The 17,152-nt window shown below is 34.6% G+C and overlaps 1 protein-coding gene across 25 annotated transcripts in view; it reads right to left on the reverse strand.

The window, feature by feature from the left end:
* Nucleotides 1-17,152, reverse strand: part of RIMS2 (regulating synaptic membrane exocytosis 2) — a 450,137-nt gene that overhangs the window by 171,137 nt on the left and 261,848 nt on the right. For 21 of the 25 annotated variants that reach the window (XM_072034409.1, XM_072034395.1, XM_072034398.1 and 18 more), the window contains 3 exons: nt 15,351-15,522; nt 14,611-14,764; nt 226-294 (listed from right to left, as the gene is read on the reverse strand). In XM_072034409.1, coding sequence (XP_071890510.1) covers nt 226-294; nt 14,611-14,764; nt 15,351-15,522 — 395 coding nt within the window. Of the gene's footprint in view, nt 1-225; nt 295-7,054; nt 7,082-14,610; nt 14,765-15,350; nt 15,523-17,152 lie in introns of all 25 variants that reach the window. The other 4 variants (XM_072034389.1, XM_072034391.1, XM_072034396.1 and 1 more) reach the window with 1 other exon arrangement.

Below are 17,152 nucleotides of genomic sequence, written 5' to 3' on the forward strand. Positions count from 1 at the left end.
TTTTATCATTTTATAAAAGCAACAGGGAAATTTACACATTGATTTTCCCCTCTGTTGGCCATTTTTGTGGTTAAACTTGTTTTAGTCTTAATACTTATCTGTTAGAAAAATGTGCGCTAAGGTTCTATTTATTTTTCACCAAAAATTATTATAAAATTCATAACAATGAATTATAAATAAGAAAGATTTCTACTGAACTCAGAAGAATAATTTAGAAAGCGATACCTGAAACAACACCAATTCCATCATCACAGTCGTAATCAGAGACTTCACTGTCACTGATTCTTTTGGACCCTGCCAAAACAACAACAAAAAATGTATTAGTTATCTTCCTGTAAATCAGAACCATCCTCAGCTAATTATACGAATATAAGGATTTATCACTAGAGAATGAAGCATTAATATAAACATGTACATGAAGTTATTAATGTTATATTATTGTAAATATATTAGTTTTCCAAATATTTTTATCTAAATTTTTGATATAATATATGAAGTAATGATGAAATACAGCTCTGCAACATTTCTTTTATGAAATGCTTGTATACGTCATATGCACATCTATTAATTCCATATAAAAAACAGATACCACACTTCATCTTCCAAGTTTTCATATACCAAAAATATGGCATCATCCTCTTCCCCAAAGTGCTTGGTATTCAAACAAAATATTCAGAAAAATTAATTATAACGATCATACTACACTGATGTAATATTATCTTTAGGGTATTAGTAAGCTATATCAGGAGACCAGGCAGCTTCACACGTAAAGTGTGTACTGAAAAACAAAATCTCTCTGTGACATGTTAGAGGAAGCAAGCTGTTAAATGCTATCTAGGAGTGCACCTGTCAAAATAGCTGGAGGACAGTTGGCAAAAGAAGATTCCACATCTACAATGAGAACTAAAACGTAGGTTGGGTAGAACAAATATATGTGTTTGATTAGCTTTATTTTTCTTCTGTCTTCTGTGGCATCTTTGAAAAAACATTTGATTGCTGACATCAGGATGAAGTGCTGGCATGTCAACATGTGAATGATAATCACTCATTCACTTCTTTTAGATGTGAAAATCCCTGTTCTTCAGCAAGATGGTGTGTCTGTTCTAATTGTCTGGCCATCTAAAATAAGCAACTAGTAGGTAGGAGTTTTAATCTAATTGTTGCAAAACCTTCTATTATGTGCAAGATTTTTATTCATGCCATAGGATGATTTATTCTGAAAAACACATGGAAAAATACAAGTAAAAACTGGAAGCAAACCTAAAGGAACCCAGGGCAAAGCAGGATTAATGTCCTACATCGGTGACTGGCACAGAACGATCCCCAGCTTCCCCTCCAAGCACAAAAGTGGGAGAATGTGTAAAATGGGGATTTGACAGAATTATAACACTCTTCAATAGAAAGAAGTATTATGTGAGAAATTATCTGAACCATATGGACTGCTGTTGTCTATCAGACTGTCTAACATCTACCCACAAGGAGCAGTGGAAGGTCCTTTTTTTAGCATAAAGAGCATGCTGAGGCGATGTGTATGGAAGTTTTCCCTGCTGCACCCTTCTAGCTTTTAGCAAGAAGGAGTCCTGGCAACTGTGACTTCTCCTCAGCCATCCTCTTGGCCTCTCTAACATGCAATGTCAGCAAGTCCTGCAGTTTAGCTGCACACTGTGTGAAGTAGCTCTCCTCTGCTTCATCTGTTGCACCATTTCTGACAATGCCCTCCGAGCTTTTGTTTTCTGAGGGACATGAATCAGCGTTCTGTCTTCTCCCACAGTCCTCTCTTTTTTGGGGGCTGAAATACTGCTGTTTAATTTCTTTGCATATGCAAACCACTCCATATTTCTGATTGCTACTGCTGCCTTTGTGTCTTTTCTAGTTATTCTGCACCTTTTATAAAAAGTCAGAATTGACCACAGCAATCAAGATGTCACATATGAATTTATAAAGTAGACTGCAGACTATTTCTTTTTGGATAAAACTTGCTCTGCTAAACACTATTCAATCAGAAAATGGTGTGATATGTGTTCTTTAATTCCTATAAAACACAACCTTGCTTGCCATTACATTATGCAATTACAATAGAGCAACGTAAATTATCGTTATTTAACTGCAACACAGGTTGTTGGCTTTTTTCTCACAGATAGAAAATAAAAATCGATACAATGAAAGTCTTGTGTTGGTTTCACGTCCTGCAATTCTTACATGGTATGATATTAATTCAATTTATTCTAAGTGTTTGAAATAGCTATGCTACACTGGAGAGAAAGCAAGGTGTCTTTAAATCCAGGAAATAATAAATTAAAGTATTTATTTAAAAGAAGAAATAACAAGCAAGTGATTGCAATTAGCACTCGAGAAAACCTCGAAGAGCAGGAGTGAAGGAAAAGTCTTCATCACCCTAATGGACTTTCTGCTAATCAGGAAAGTTTCTAAAAAGCAATTAAGTCTGACTAGGACAATATTCAATCTGATGTGTTTTTTTAATTATAGTACTACAGAGGCCCAATGAAAATCTCTCTTGCATTCCAAAGACAGAGCATCCACTCTGCTTGTGATGCTGTTCCTGCTGCTCTTCTCAGCAGAGAGTCTTCTACTGCTGTGGTGATGATATACATGCCAGTGAGGAAGAAAGATTATGGCCATCAGTCTCCATTTTCCTTAGCTAGGAATCCAGACCATTAGATAAAACAGATGATATTTGTGACTAAACAGGGAGCAAAAGAGCCTCACTAATCTGGCCAGGATTTGGCTGGGGACTAAGAGGAAGAAGCCCCCAAAGGGGGAGCAGAGCAGTACGATTCTGGTCTCTCTGGTAGCCCTGGTTCTGATCTGGCCATGGGACTGTGATGCTGCATGGAGATGCCAACAGCATCACCCAGCCTCTGCTGGAGAGCGAGGACTGGGGAATGGGGAGATGAAGGCAACTGAACAGCCTGCTGCTCATCACATGGATGTTTGAAAAGCTCTGTATTAAGAAAGACATAAAAGGGTTGAATCAACTATGATTTGAATGAGTGTCATTCACTCATCATCTAATTCATCCTTATGAATGAATCTAATTAATTACGACTGAGATTGATTTTATTTGTGTTTATATTTACAGCTAAATACATCCGATTTAATGTATTTTTAGAGTTTTATATTCCGTGTTCTGAAGAAAAGATTTGCATCTCTGAGGATGAAAATAGCCAACTGTTGTGACAGTGGGCTGAAGACTTCCCAGTTGCAGAGCTAAAATTGTATCTTGTAGTAGTCACAGGACACATCCTGTAGAAAGAGAAAAGCTTCGAAGGACCACGGGTGTAAAAGACGGGGGGTTCTCTTTCTCTATTCCCTCAATGCACCATCCACCTTTTCCAGAATCTCCCAATAGCAGAACTCCAAACCACCTTCTGTGACCTAGAGACTCTTTTCTCTTTTTATGTACAGACCTCTCTCTTCACCCCAGGGAAAAGATGGAGCACAAGGGAAAGTGAACAGGCCAAGATCAAGAAACCTACCCTAGGAACAGACATAGAGAAAGAGTACATTCAATGGAAGAACCAGGTTTCAGGGCTTCCTTTCCACATTTGTCTTTACTCCCACAAAGAGGAGAGTCTCTCGTAACAGCTGACATCCCTTAAATACAAAACCTTTTTCTCTGTGTAAGAGAAGACAGGAAGCTTGTTCAGGTCAGATCATCTGTTCTACCTCCTCAAACTGAGAATACCTTAAGCCAAGACTAACTACTAAAAGACTTAAAATAACTGAAAAATAATCATGCTAAAGTAATGTTTCATTTACTTTAAATGTGATTTTAAATGCTGGTTAAGAAGTCAAATGCAATTTAAACTGAGATTCATTACTTGGTTTTGTCTTTGAAAATCAATGTTTTCAGGAAGGATGGAGGAAGGAAAGCATGTTTATTAAATATGTAATGTCAAGAAGTTCTGCCTGGAATATGTAACTTCTGTAAAGTAATAAGATTAAATTTATTTGAAATGTCTTCCATTAACTTCAGAAATTGAACAGATTAGAAGGTCCACGGGTCAAAATCCTTTATTGAATCGAGTATCCAAAATATCAGTATAATTGCTGGCAGCTTAGTTTAAGATTTCTCATAAATTTTGCAAGAGTAATTTCATCTGCTATCTATTCTAGCTGGTAATTTTCTTTTTAACCTATTGACAATGTAAATTTGAAGAGGTAGGCTTCTGTACCTCCTTAACCATGTCTTTTGAAAATACCACTTCATTACCTAACTAATTGAAACTACTGTCCACAAAGCAGAGAAAGCACAATTCATAGTTTTTTCTGGGAAATGTGATGAAGAAGCTTCTCACCAACAGATTATTCCAAAAGAATATTGCTAATGACACTGTTGTTCAGTATTTTTAATGTATATCTGAAAGTGTTTAACCAATATGTTATGAAATATTTATATATTTCAAACATAAGAAGATGAAATCTTTTCTAACAAATTCAAAATTCTGTAAAGAGTTTGAGCATGTAACACCTGGGACACTGGGTGCATCATATAAATGCACTGATGCCAATGCTTTGTATATAATTACCTATGACTGATTTTAAACGTGAGGAATGACAATAATTCAGTCGCACTGCCATTGTACAGGAATATAGCTTATTAATGAAATATTCTTAGGGATATTATTACAATTTGTGTGATAACTGGATGGTAACAGTCTGTAAATATTGATTTTTGAATGCTTTCTACCAGGATTAATGGTTATTACAGTCACAAACTCAAAGCAAACTAGATGCCATGCTGTACAATTACCTAGTAAACCATGCAGAAAATGCTTTAATTCAGCATAACCCCAACTCTGGTGAAATCAAAAGAAATATTCTCATTGACTTCAGCATTTTTTGGTTTAACTGTCTTGAACTGTTTAAAAAAAAAAAAAAAAGCATGTTTTCCAGGGACAGATCTTATCCTGGGGATAGTGGAGAACCTCTCCATCAGAAGTTGATAACCCTCAGCATTCTCTTTCCTCCTGTGTTTCCCATTGCTGTACAAGCTACCATTCTACCCAGCACCACACACAAGATGCAGCATTTAAATATGCTAGTTTCTTTCCATTTTTCATCTTTATCGCTAGCAATAATGTGCAGAAAGAAGTGCAGCGTTTTATTCCATTTTATGAATCAAATTAATTTTTGGTTAACTTTTCACAGGCTGCAGTCTTGGTGGCCATACGGAAAACATTTTAGAGAATCTTCTTTACTCTGACAGAATCACATTTCTCTTCACAGCCACATTCTCAATAACTGGAACTCTTCCAAATTGTGAATGAAAGCACAAATAATTTCGTGCAAGGTAACCTAAATCTGTGGAGCGTTCCAGAAGATCTCCTGACTTCTACATGACACCTGATGATGGAATAGAGCTGTGCCCAGTTATTAATATACAGGATATTAATAAGCAAGATAGCATGTCTGTGCTTTGTATATTTTCCACTGCTATTTCTGATGTAAACCTCAACAAAAGAAGGGCAGCATGTGAGATTCAAAACTCTAATAAAGTCTACCTGACTGACCAATATAGAACTGACTTAAGATAAGGAGTGGAATGAGAAATAAGATTAAGGTTAGTCAGCTTAAATACAGAAGGAAAAATACCATGGTTCAGGAATTCATCTTATCTTGTGGAAAAAAAGAAGGGGGGGGAAAAAAGAGACTGAGCTCTTGAGATAGGGATCCTGCCTATGCAGGAACCTTTGACGAGGTTTGATGAACTCCTTGGGGGAACAAAGGGTATTGAAGCATGCTTATACGATCTCCTTCGCTGAAGCTTACAGAAGGCCTTCACAACCACTTAAAGTAACTTAGCATTGCCACTCTTTTTTCTATGTTCAAAGCTGACACATAAGCAACTCCAAAATCAGTCTCACAATGGCTGTCTTAAGTATTTCTTCTCTCATATTCATCTAGTTTGTGCCTGAAGGTTCTTAGTGTGAACTAATTTGTCATGCAGTCCTGCTGTCTGCATGTCAATCTGTCACTTCATCTTCCTCTATATTATAGTGGCTTTTTAAGTTTTCGACCAATTTCAGCTGAGTTGTCAGAAAGGTATAAATTTAATTAAGTTCCTACAGATCTATGAAAATGGTTGCTGGAAGGAAGAGTGTGATACAAATCAGAACCCATGAATGGAAAAGAAACAAAATCAAGGTAAAACTTGTGGTGAACCCTAGTGTACAAGTGGTGAATCCACGCTAGCAAACATGATCTATTCCCATGGGAACATACCATATAGACTAGAAGAAATGTTGGAGACTAAGGGTAGACGTAATGGAAACTAGGTTTTATTAGTGCCAATCTCACAAAGCATCCTGTTTTTTTCTTTTTTCCTCTCTCTACCACAGTTTTTGCTCTATTTTCTCAACAATGTGTGTTTAATCTCTAACTTAATGAAATATAATTAGATGAACCAATTCTCAATGAGATTCCCATAATTAAAATTGTAGAAACTGAAAAAAGTCCCACATGAAATGTGTTACAAAATTTAAGCTTGTAAAAACTTTACACTATGAATTTATTTATGTTTAATTAAGGGAAACTTCTCAGATATAGCAACTGGAACTGGAACTGGGGATTTAAAGCAATATTAAACTGTAAATGCACGTACCAGTACAAATACTGCTTTTGGTAGTACTTCACTTACCCCTTGTTTGTATTCTGAAAATACTTACACTAGTTCTCAAACGGCTGTAATACAACAGTGATCTTATCAACATAGCTTAAGCAAAATAGCATTTTCCTACTCTGGTTAATAAAGCTCACTACAGTTTACCTACCAAAGCTCTACCTAAATTAAAGGCAGACAAAGCAAGTAGAGTGTTACAATACTGCTCCAATACCAGTGCTGAGACGTTCAGAATAAAGAAACAAAGCCAACAAAGGACCTATGGCTGAAAAGCAGACATGGAGAGCCAAGGAACACTTAAGCAATTTAGCATCTGCACAATAGGTAGCAAAAGCACACCAATAAATTATCAAATTAAATTCTGCATGTATAATGGGAGCAATAAGCATTTCTGGCATGCTGAGAGTTTACCTGAATTATATGAATATAAGCCTTTATCTGGAAAACAAATATTGAAATGAAGTAGTGTCAGGGAAAAATACGTGAATCACTACTACATGTAACAGGGATGGTCAGAACCTTAAACTTCTTTGCATCTGCAGAAGCAGACTGAAGAATTTGATATTGCAGGCCACATTTCAAGAGAAAAAAAATCAGCTGAGAAATTAAACCACAAAAATGTCACCCTCTTCTGAATCAACATTTATACTCTGTACTTACATCTAGTCATTTCTGATTCTGAAGTGCAGGTGCCCATTTACTATAATCAAGTGTTTAACTTTTTAAGGGCAAAATGTATATTCAAGTAGGCATACAATATGAGTTGCTACCTTTAAAATTACAGTATGCTGCTGTTGGCACCTCAGCAGGAAGTTATTCGCAGAACTTTCCTGAGATGTAGCTATGAATCTAACTTTAAACTTAAAAGAGTCTGTGGTAATGTTTAAGTCAATCTTCTGTCTCCAGCTAGTCAATGGACCTGATTTGGCAAATATGTACATACATGAATAGCTTATCTACATGTCTTTGTTACCAGTGAATTTAAGACTCCTGATGTGAGCACAATGATTAAACACCTTCAAGATCTGGATAATTGTTTGCATTCCTTGAGTCTGGCTGTTTTAAGTATTTTAGCTTTCCAAATGACCATATCAGTTTTTTCTAAACTCAGTAATACAGCAGTATGCAAAGAAACATACATTAATGGAAACGTGTAATACTGCTTTGCATTTGTAGACTTTGTAAATGGGACTTTCATAAGGTAACGGGAGGAAGCAGGATGTCTGAATAATATGAACACTCTCCTGACATTAGCAAGACATTATGGATGTTTTTACTTTTAAGTGAACAGCAGTTTACAAATCCTAACTCGCTATCACAATGCTCACAGACGCCATTTAAATAAGTGTGACAGTCCATGAGATGCACCTCGGATGACAAGATATGACAGTGTTCGTGGAAAAATGAAAATACCCATTTCTTGCCAACTGGTGCTGTCAGGAATTCACTGAATGACTAGGTCCCTTCTGGCAAGTCATAGTTTTTCTGACTTCCAGTTATATACTATTTTAATACGTAGACAGCATCACTAAATCATATACTATCTGAAATTTTTAACTCTTTTTAACTTCTAATTGTCTCTCTTGATAAATATAATTATTTTCTGTCATCCAGCTCCAGAACTGCATTAGGCCACATAATTTCAAATAAAATATTAAGGATTTTTTCAGCATCATTTGCAAACTTTTAGATGTGAGCTTTAGTGGATAACTTCTCTAATATTTGCACTTATTGGTACAAATCTGTACCAGTTCTTAATTTCATGAAAAACTGACTCATTTTTGGCTACAAAATTATGAAAAGTTAAATATGGGGAAGTTTGCTCCAGTAACATTAGAAAGTCACCAAAGCCAAAAAAATAAATAAATCTATTAACACAGTCCAGAATTATTTACATAATGAAAAATGATGGACTTTCTGAATTAAACTTCTGGAAAGATCTGTAAAAGTTTAGAGCTTCTTGAAGAGCAGAAGAATATAAAAATACTGAGATTATACTGAGTCCTCCTAGAGCAAGGACTAGAGAATCCATGTTTGTTTCCATATGGTTACAACACAGAAAGGCAAAAGTCAAAACAATATTCAACTCATTTGAAGACTTCATCAAAACCATTATGCATGACACTTGATTACACTTTAACAATTTAAAAAAAAATAATAACAATAAACACTAACTTCAGCCAGAAAAGGCAGTTACTGTATGGACTTCTATCTTTTAGAATCTTTTTAAAGGTCACCTGACTATTTATCCACTGCTAAGCAAGGTTACTTTACCCTATCTACTGAGTTATTTCATCGGAGAACATGGCTTTTCTGTCATTACATGACAAAAGAGTGGTTTAATAACATGATTAAGGAACATGGTTAAGGAACAAGAGCAACAGAATAATAAGCAATATTCAAATTATCTTAAATTGCTTCAGAGTGTTGACAGGATTTCAAATACTTTTGTAGTTTAATTACAATTTAATAAAGTTTGTTTTTAATTTTTCAAAGATCAGAGAATTCCTCAAGTAAGGTTCTATTTGTAATTAGGGAAAAAAGAACATATTTTGATAGTTTAAGGCCTTTTCAGACACCCCTGTAGCATGTTAAATACCTTTTTATTAAAGTATTTAATAAACCATAGATGTACAATAAATACAATAAATAAATCATAGGTGTATAGTTAATATAATACTGGTATAGGTATATATATATATATACATACTCTATGAACATAACATCAATGCATGCAAACAAAGAAAACATGCCCAAGGGCTGTGCTCCATAAAAGAAAGAGAAAAATTAAGGAAAAAGCACGAAAGAGAAAAATAAGTGTTAAATGCTCTCTAAAGTAAATTTTTTATAATATATTCACCATTCGTGGTCTGTGCTACTAACCATAAAATGCTCCATATAATAATTTGAAAAAAAAAAAAAAAAAAGTCACTGATGTATGTTTCCAATAAGTAAACTCACTTACCTGCTAGTGAACAGCATTATTATAATTCCCTCAAGTAAAACTCAGTGACATTGATTTAAAATTATCATAGAGACTTACCATATTCACAACATATTACAAGGAAATTGCTGAGACAGCAAGATCCTGATTCTGCAGGAAAATGAGACTCTACAGAGCTCCAAGGAAGTCCCTAGGTTCCATTGGAATACTGAGGTTTTAATGCAGGGGCTCAGAATTCAGAGGGTGAAGTTTCAGATACATCATAGTTAATGATTATTAAACTGTAATGATTTTGGTACTAAATGTAGCTCTAAATGTTCTACAATAAAGGCTTGAAAATTTTAACATTTAAATAATGGAAGAAAGGACTTGAATTATGAGTTATAACACTCGATTCATCTCTGATTCGATGGGACAGTCACAGAGCTTTAGATAAAAAACCTCAATAATCTCTATCTAAATTTGTTTTTCAAAAATGAACAAGCAATAGGGTCCTTTATTTGTGAATTCTTTCTATTGATTTCATGTTTCTAGTTGGATGAGATAACTTTTAGCACGTTAAAGTCTCAGCACAATACTTCTTACCATGCGATTCAGAATACTTTGCTTATGCATCTGAGTGAATACATACAATTTGGAACAGTAATGCCATATATAGCTTTCTTCAGGATACATGCACATTTGTTTTGTAGAACATAACTACATTCAATTTTTTATCCCTATAGTTTGGAATACACACTACTATAATTTCTCTCTCTCTTTTTTTTTTTTTTAATATATATATATATGCCTTGATTACTAATTGTGATATTCAGTGAATGGAGTCATCAATGACTTTAAATATCAAAATAATGAAACTCAAATCCATTTAAAAGAAAACTAATTCACAGTTTTCTTATGTGGTTATTTTGATCCTGACTGATTTTCTGGTGTTTAGTTCTGGACGAAGTATCATTTGATTAACAATTTTTTAACATATTGTGCACTCTCATAGCAATTAATAGGTACAAACCTATGGTCTAACTACAGACCTAAAGATGTTTGTTTGTTTTTTTCCCACACTTCTTCCCTTCTTTTGGCATTTAGCTGTTATAAGCGTTGTCCACCCACACTCTGTGGTCTGCAGATCAATAATTCATCAAGTTTGTTTTTAAAGCTGCAAAAATCTGACTTAGAAAACTAGTGACAGGGAAACTCTTAAAATTCTTGAAGTAAAACAAAGTAATGAAATCTGCCCCTAAAACAAATTCAGAGTTAATACAGTACAACAACAGTCCAAACCACATCAAATGTCAATGTTATCTGTAGAAACATAGAACCACGCAATTTATTGAGTCTCACCTAACGTGCGAAGGAAAAATAATTAGTGTGGCCTAACCAACTACAGGAATTCTTAAATCTTTTTGTGTTGTTTTTTTGTTGTTTTTTTTTCTTTTCTGTTTACATTCTCTTTTCAGAGGCAATATAAAAATAATTTCAGTTGGCCTATGACCCTAGATAATGCTGTTTGGACTTCTTAATGCATGGCAGATATTATGTCAAATGTTAGAGAAAATGAAGACATTTTAAAAGTTCAGTTCAGAAGTCCAGCATGACAAATGAAAAAGCTCATTCTTTCATTAAGAAAAAAAATAACATATACTCATTGGATAAAAGCCAGACAGTTTATGAAAATCTGAGATATAATTAGCTGAAAGACCTTGTAAGTCATAATCCTATGTGCTATATTAGTTCCAATTTCTAAGCATTTTCCTTTTTCTGTGCTTTCTTTAAGTATTTCTCAGTATTTTCTTTTTTTCCATAATATGGAAAATGCATGGAAATGATCATTCATCACTAGGAGGTTAATGGATTGTATGGGCCACAGGACTGGGAAAAAGAATGTGGACAGCTGGCTTTGATCACTCTGTACCACAACATAATGCCCACTCAGAGATCCTGAGAGATAAACAGATGTAGAAACTAAGCGACAGTGTCTCTTTGAAAGCTGGTTCCTAAAAAAAATGGCATACGGGGCTCTGTGGGAAGTTCACACTGTGCTCCTGGCTATCTGTAAATCTGGGAGCTCAGTCTTCAGGGCTGACAACTTGCCTGTCTTCAAGAATGCTGAGATTCAGTGATATTAAAAAGGGAATAGAAGTGGTAAGTGTAGGTGGTTCTTTTAAACTACCTTCAGAGAATACCACTGAAGTATTGTCTTCAAATATATGTATTTATAGCAGCTTGACAATAATGAAGAAAGCTTAGATGTGTAGATCTGTATTTATACAAACGACAAACAGCCTTGTAATTCCAAATCTCTTGGTATTTCTCGCAATAACAAATTTTGGGGACTACATTGAAGTACGTCATATTGTACTCACCAACTCTATATGTATAAGCACCACAGAATTGAACAAAAGGTGGGAGGACTGAACTGCTCTTGACGCTGAAGACAGCTTTTGCAGCCCCAGAAATTGAAATCAGCTTACGGTGTAAGAGCACATTAAGTGCTCTAAAAAGTGCTTTAAATAAGACAAGCACACTTGCTAGACATTCCCTGTCTTCATTCTGGATTTTTTTTAATTTATTTTTTTTTGTTTTGCATGCTGTCAAAATGTGCCACTGGCAAAATCGGATAACATCTTATACAAGATTGATGAAGGACGTGAAAAGAGCTTCAGACAGAAGAAACACAGAGATCTTACGTTTAGCTTAATATTCTTTTGAAACCTCCAAAAACAATCAAACAACCAGACTTCTATATGTTGTTACTAATATATTAGAGTTATAAGTCATAAGAAGTGCTGTCTACCCTTCATCAGTCCCCGGTTTAAGTAGGGAGACTATTTAGAGGTCACCCAGTGCAATACCTGTTTCAAGACTGGCCAGTTTACACTGCTTTGCTTACAGCCTTGTCCAATTAAGTTTTGCATATCTCCAATGAGATATTCCACCACCTCTCTGGACAACAGGCAATGGACACAAATTTCAGAGGTGAGACACCAATTCACCAAAAATTGTATGTTTTGTTATATGGATTCTGCTACAACTGCAGATCTCTGACTGGGTCTAAAGTTTTTGTTTGGATCCAGTCCCAAAAAAGGAGGGATTCAAGAGACCTTGAATCTATCTGTTTCTGATTATCTGAATCTATCCACCTGTCAAGAGACCTTGTTCTCTATATTTGTACACATAAAATTATCTTTTTAAATTGAGAATGATAATAAGACACACTAGGATTCAAGAAGTGAATATATTCCCAGGACACTAGAGAAAATTCTTCCTGATGGAATCCCCATCTCAGTAGGCATGAACATATCATAATGCATCAGAGGAATGTGAGAATTCTCCAGCAACCACAGTGAATATCTTATACTGCTTCTTTGACTAAAGTTTGCAGAACACCATAAGGTGTTCAACTACTGTTCTGGGCACAGTCCTTCACTGCAAAGCAGGATTTCTACATCAGATCTTACTGTTTCACCAGACCAGAAGTTTTGTCAAGTCCTTCCCTTCCCTCTGCATTTCCACAAAGGCATATAAGTTTGTTATGTTAATCACAAGAAACTATTAAAAACTTCTCACTGGCTAAAAAACTTTGTGTCAGTATTATTAAACAGATCTCTAATCAAATATCATTACAAATCATTTCCAAAATAAAACAGTTACTATTTTATTCATTCTTCATGTCAGTTATTTATTGCATGGATGGGAATTAATAAACAGGGTTTCTATGCAAGATGGAAAATTTTTCTTTTTTTTTTTTTCCCCACAAATTTCACATACAGATACTGAAATGTCCAATTGGTCTTTAAAAGTACTTTTACATGAAACATTTAACTTTCTAGAATTAAGCATTACAAGATGGCAGAAAATAGAGAAGAAAAATGGTTTAAAAACTTTACTAACATTAATGGTCCTTGAGGATACTGAAGAGAAGTGAATTGAAAACAAGCTCTTTACCTGTTAACTACCATTTTTTCCCTTTTTTGTGGATAAGTGCAATCCTACAGCTTGAAGGCTACTCATTTCAACTCTCAGTTAATGCATCTATCTCAGAATATTATGATATGGAGCATTTTAATCCGTCTTAACATCTAGTGCACAGACACAAAAACTACCAACTACTATTAATACAAGGAATTGATTAGTAGAGGAGACAGGACATGCAAGCTTATTTGTGTGCCTACACAGGCATAAGCTTCTGCAAGTCTGTGTTGTGTTAATATATACATATATATACACACACATACACACTCACTCACACACAATGACCATACAAAAGTCAAGGAATTTTTAGAAATAGTTCTTTTTTTTTTTTCCCTGCAAGAATTACTTGCAGGAATAATAAAAGATTTTTCAGCGTCAACTGATACTATATAAAGTTCATTCCATGAAGGATAACTTTGAAGGACTGAGAGTAGTGAGCAGTTAAAGAAACAATGAAGCATTAAAGAAACAGTTTCAGAATATACTGTTTTGTTCTTATGTATCTATTGCATGTATACTATTTTCAGCATACCTACTGGTAACATCAAACTATCCTGACTATACCAAACTCTACAAAAGAGAATTCCATTTGTGAACGTAACCACATAGCATAGTATCAAAACATGACACTAGGCCATGGTATCACTTTAGTTACATATTATCTTATACACAAGTCATTTTATCTTTAAGAAGTAAAGAGAAAGTTACTGCATTTTCTCTTTTGATTAAAAAATGAAATGATAAATGTAATAGGGGAGATGGGACTTCCAGATAAAAACAGCACACTGCAGAAGACCATGATAACTTGCTCAAGCTCAGGATCTGGACCAGGTAGTCTCATAAGAAAAAAAAATATGCATTGCACAGTGTTCAGTATTACTATTGTAACACATTAGACTCTCATCACTAATCTTAAATGACCATAAGAACATCTAAAAATGAACACATGAATTCTGTCAGCTTCCCATCTACAAGAATTCAACATACTTATATTAATACATACATATTAATTCAATAGAACCATGCACCACATATAAAACTAACAACCTACTTTGTAACCTCCGTGTGGGACTCTCGCCATGGAGTTGTCTGCGTGGCAAATATGGTGAGGGATGGGGGAGTGGCAATGAAGAGACATCATGTGTTTGAAGTTTGTACCAGTGAGGTTCATCATCTAGTAACGCTGTCTCTAACTCAATAAGAATCTAAAATAGAAAAAATGATTAAAAGTAGGAAAGCATTGTATAACTACTTCTTAAAATATGTGTGTTCATAAATTTTATTCTATTATTCTGTTACTGTTAGGGAGTTTGTCTTATAAGTTAAGGAGTTTGTCTTTTAAAAGTTTCTGCACTTTAAAAAAAAAATAAATCTGCATTTTAAAAAAATCTGCATTTAATATGAATCTGTTCCTGTACCTTTATATAACCAAATACACCAAAATCTTTCACAAGACCTTATTAAAATCTTAACAGCATTAGAGTATTTTGTAGCAAGTTAGTCAGCAACATTCCAATATTCTGGTAAAATAAAACTATGGATAATATAGATTTTATTAAACAGTTCTCAAAGAATTTGAGAAACCACGTGCATCCTGCTATTAAAACAGAACAAATACAGAAAGAATCTTGTATCAATACTATATGCCAAATACTACTAAATGAAAATAAGGACAAATACAACAAATTAAAGCATCTTTGCTTTGCTACATTTAGTTATTTTATTGAAAAACACTATATCTTGAATGTGTGAACAAATATATTCCTGTAACAACTAACAGTAATTGTATACCTCTCCTAAAAATTCACTTTCTTCCTCTCGAACTCGTGCTTGGTCCCAAAGAGTAATTTCTAACATTCGTTCTCTAAATTCTCTCCGATGAACTGGAGAATAAATAAATGTCTGGTTCCACTTAGGTTCCAATGTTTTCTTTACTGTTTTGGTTCTTCTTTTATTTTTATCACTGCAAAAAACAATCAAATACTTTAAAAGTTTGATAGACAATTAAGCTGTAATAAGCATATTGTGGAAAGCAGCAAATATTAAACCAGACTGTGTAGTATTATGGAAGTAGTATGATAACGTATGTCTGTTTTATCATTAAAGACAAATTCTAAGTTCAGCATAATTCATAACTTCATATTAAAACCTAAAGTCAGCTGAATTCCCAGTTCACATGCCAATTCCAATTTTAAGAAATTCTCTGAAAGCCAAAAATGTTTTAATAAGTTTGTTTTGCAAGCAGCAAACATGGAGTTTTTATAAATTGATATACTTCTGTAGATGGAATTCCCATGAGCACATGTATGCAGACAACATTGGGCACAGCAAAAATGCATTTCAGATAATTGAGCCAGCAGGTTCACTCAGAATTTCTAGTCCTACAGCAGCTGGCCCCAAAGGTGCAGAGCAGGAGGGAGCAGCTGGCCCCATACACAGGGAGCCGTTGGCAGTGTGGGGCCGCTCTGCACAGGGTGCTCCTGACTATGGGTTGCACAGCCACAAAACCAGAAGCCCTGAAAATGAGTTACATTAATTCTTCCAGCAACAGTGTCAGGAATAGTGTTCTCAAAACAGCTCTCCAAATCCTTTGGGTCCCCAGGTTGAAGGCAGATCTCCACTGCAAGGTGGGCCTGACCCGTTGGAGCCTCATGTAAGGCTACCAGGAGAGTCCTGGCTTGGACTCATGGGTGCTGTTGAAAGCAAAGTGTTTCTCAGAACATTTCTGCTTGAAAGAATTAATATTTTCTGATGGCAATGAGTTTCACTGGAAAACACCCACGCTCATTCTACTGAGAATACCGAGAAGAGTTCTCAGAACAATGCTTAATTTTAAACCTGCTGATAGCTGCATAATGCAGCTGTGGTATTAATTTATGTAGATTTTTTAATATGGCAATGAAGTTTGGAAGTACTTGCAACTGTAATATAGTTACTGAATTTCTGAACTATTACTTAGAAACTGGGTCAATGTATTAACTAAGAAATAATATTTTTAGACACATTGTTAAAGCAAATAATGCAATTATTTCTATTACACTAAAATTTGTTTACCCTTGAGAATTAAAATAAGTTATACTGGACAAGCTTTTCCAATCAAATCTGTTTAATCAAAGAGAATTCTGTGTCTTCCTCTAATTAAATGCTTGACTTATTTAAGCGTATTTTACCTCTAGCACGTTTCCTTCTCTTACACTAGAAATATATTTTGCTTACTTAGCTTTTACATCTAAGCAAAGGAAAATGAATTTTACTGCCAGGAGAAAAACAAAAAAAAAAAAAACACCAACCTAATTCAACAAGACAACTTGCTTATTCTTATGTATGTGGTAGAAAACCCATAGAATAATTAGAGTTCTGAATACTTCACATAAATAGGAAAAAGATGAAATCATTCTTGAGAAACATGAATTATTATAAAATAATAAATTTCATGTTATGTAACTTTCCATAACTGCACACCCACATTATTTAATTAATTAACTTTCTCATACGTATTCTGAGTTATTAGAGTTTACAGTGAAGTATTACGAAGACATTTTTGGTAGTTTCATTAATCTTCAAAAAGCAGGTAAGATAATTTAAGCACACCT

This window comes from Anas platyrhynchos, chromosome 2 (assembly GCF_047663525.1).
Source record: "Anas platyrhynchos isolate ZD024472 breed Pekin duck chromosome 2, IASCAAS_PekinDuck_T2T, whole genome shotgun sequence".
NCBI classification, from domain to species: Eukaryota; Metazoa; Chordata; class Aves; order Anseriformes; family Anatidae; genus Anas; species Anas platyrhynchos.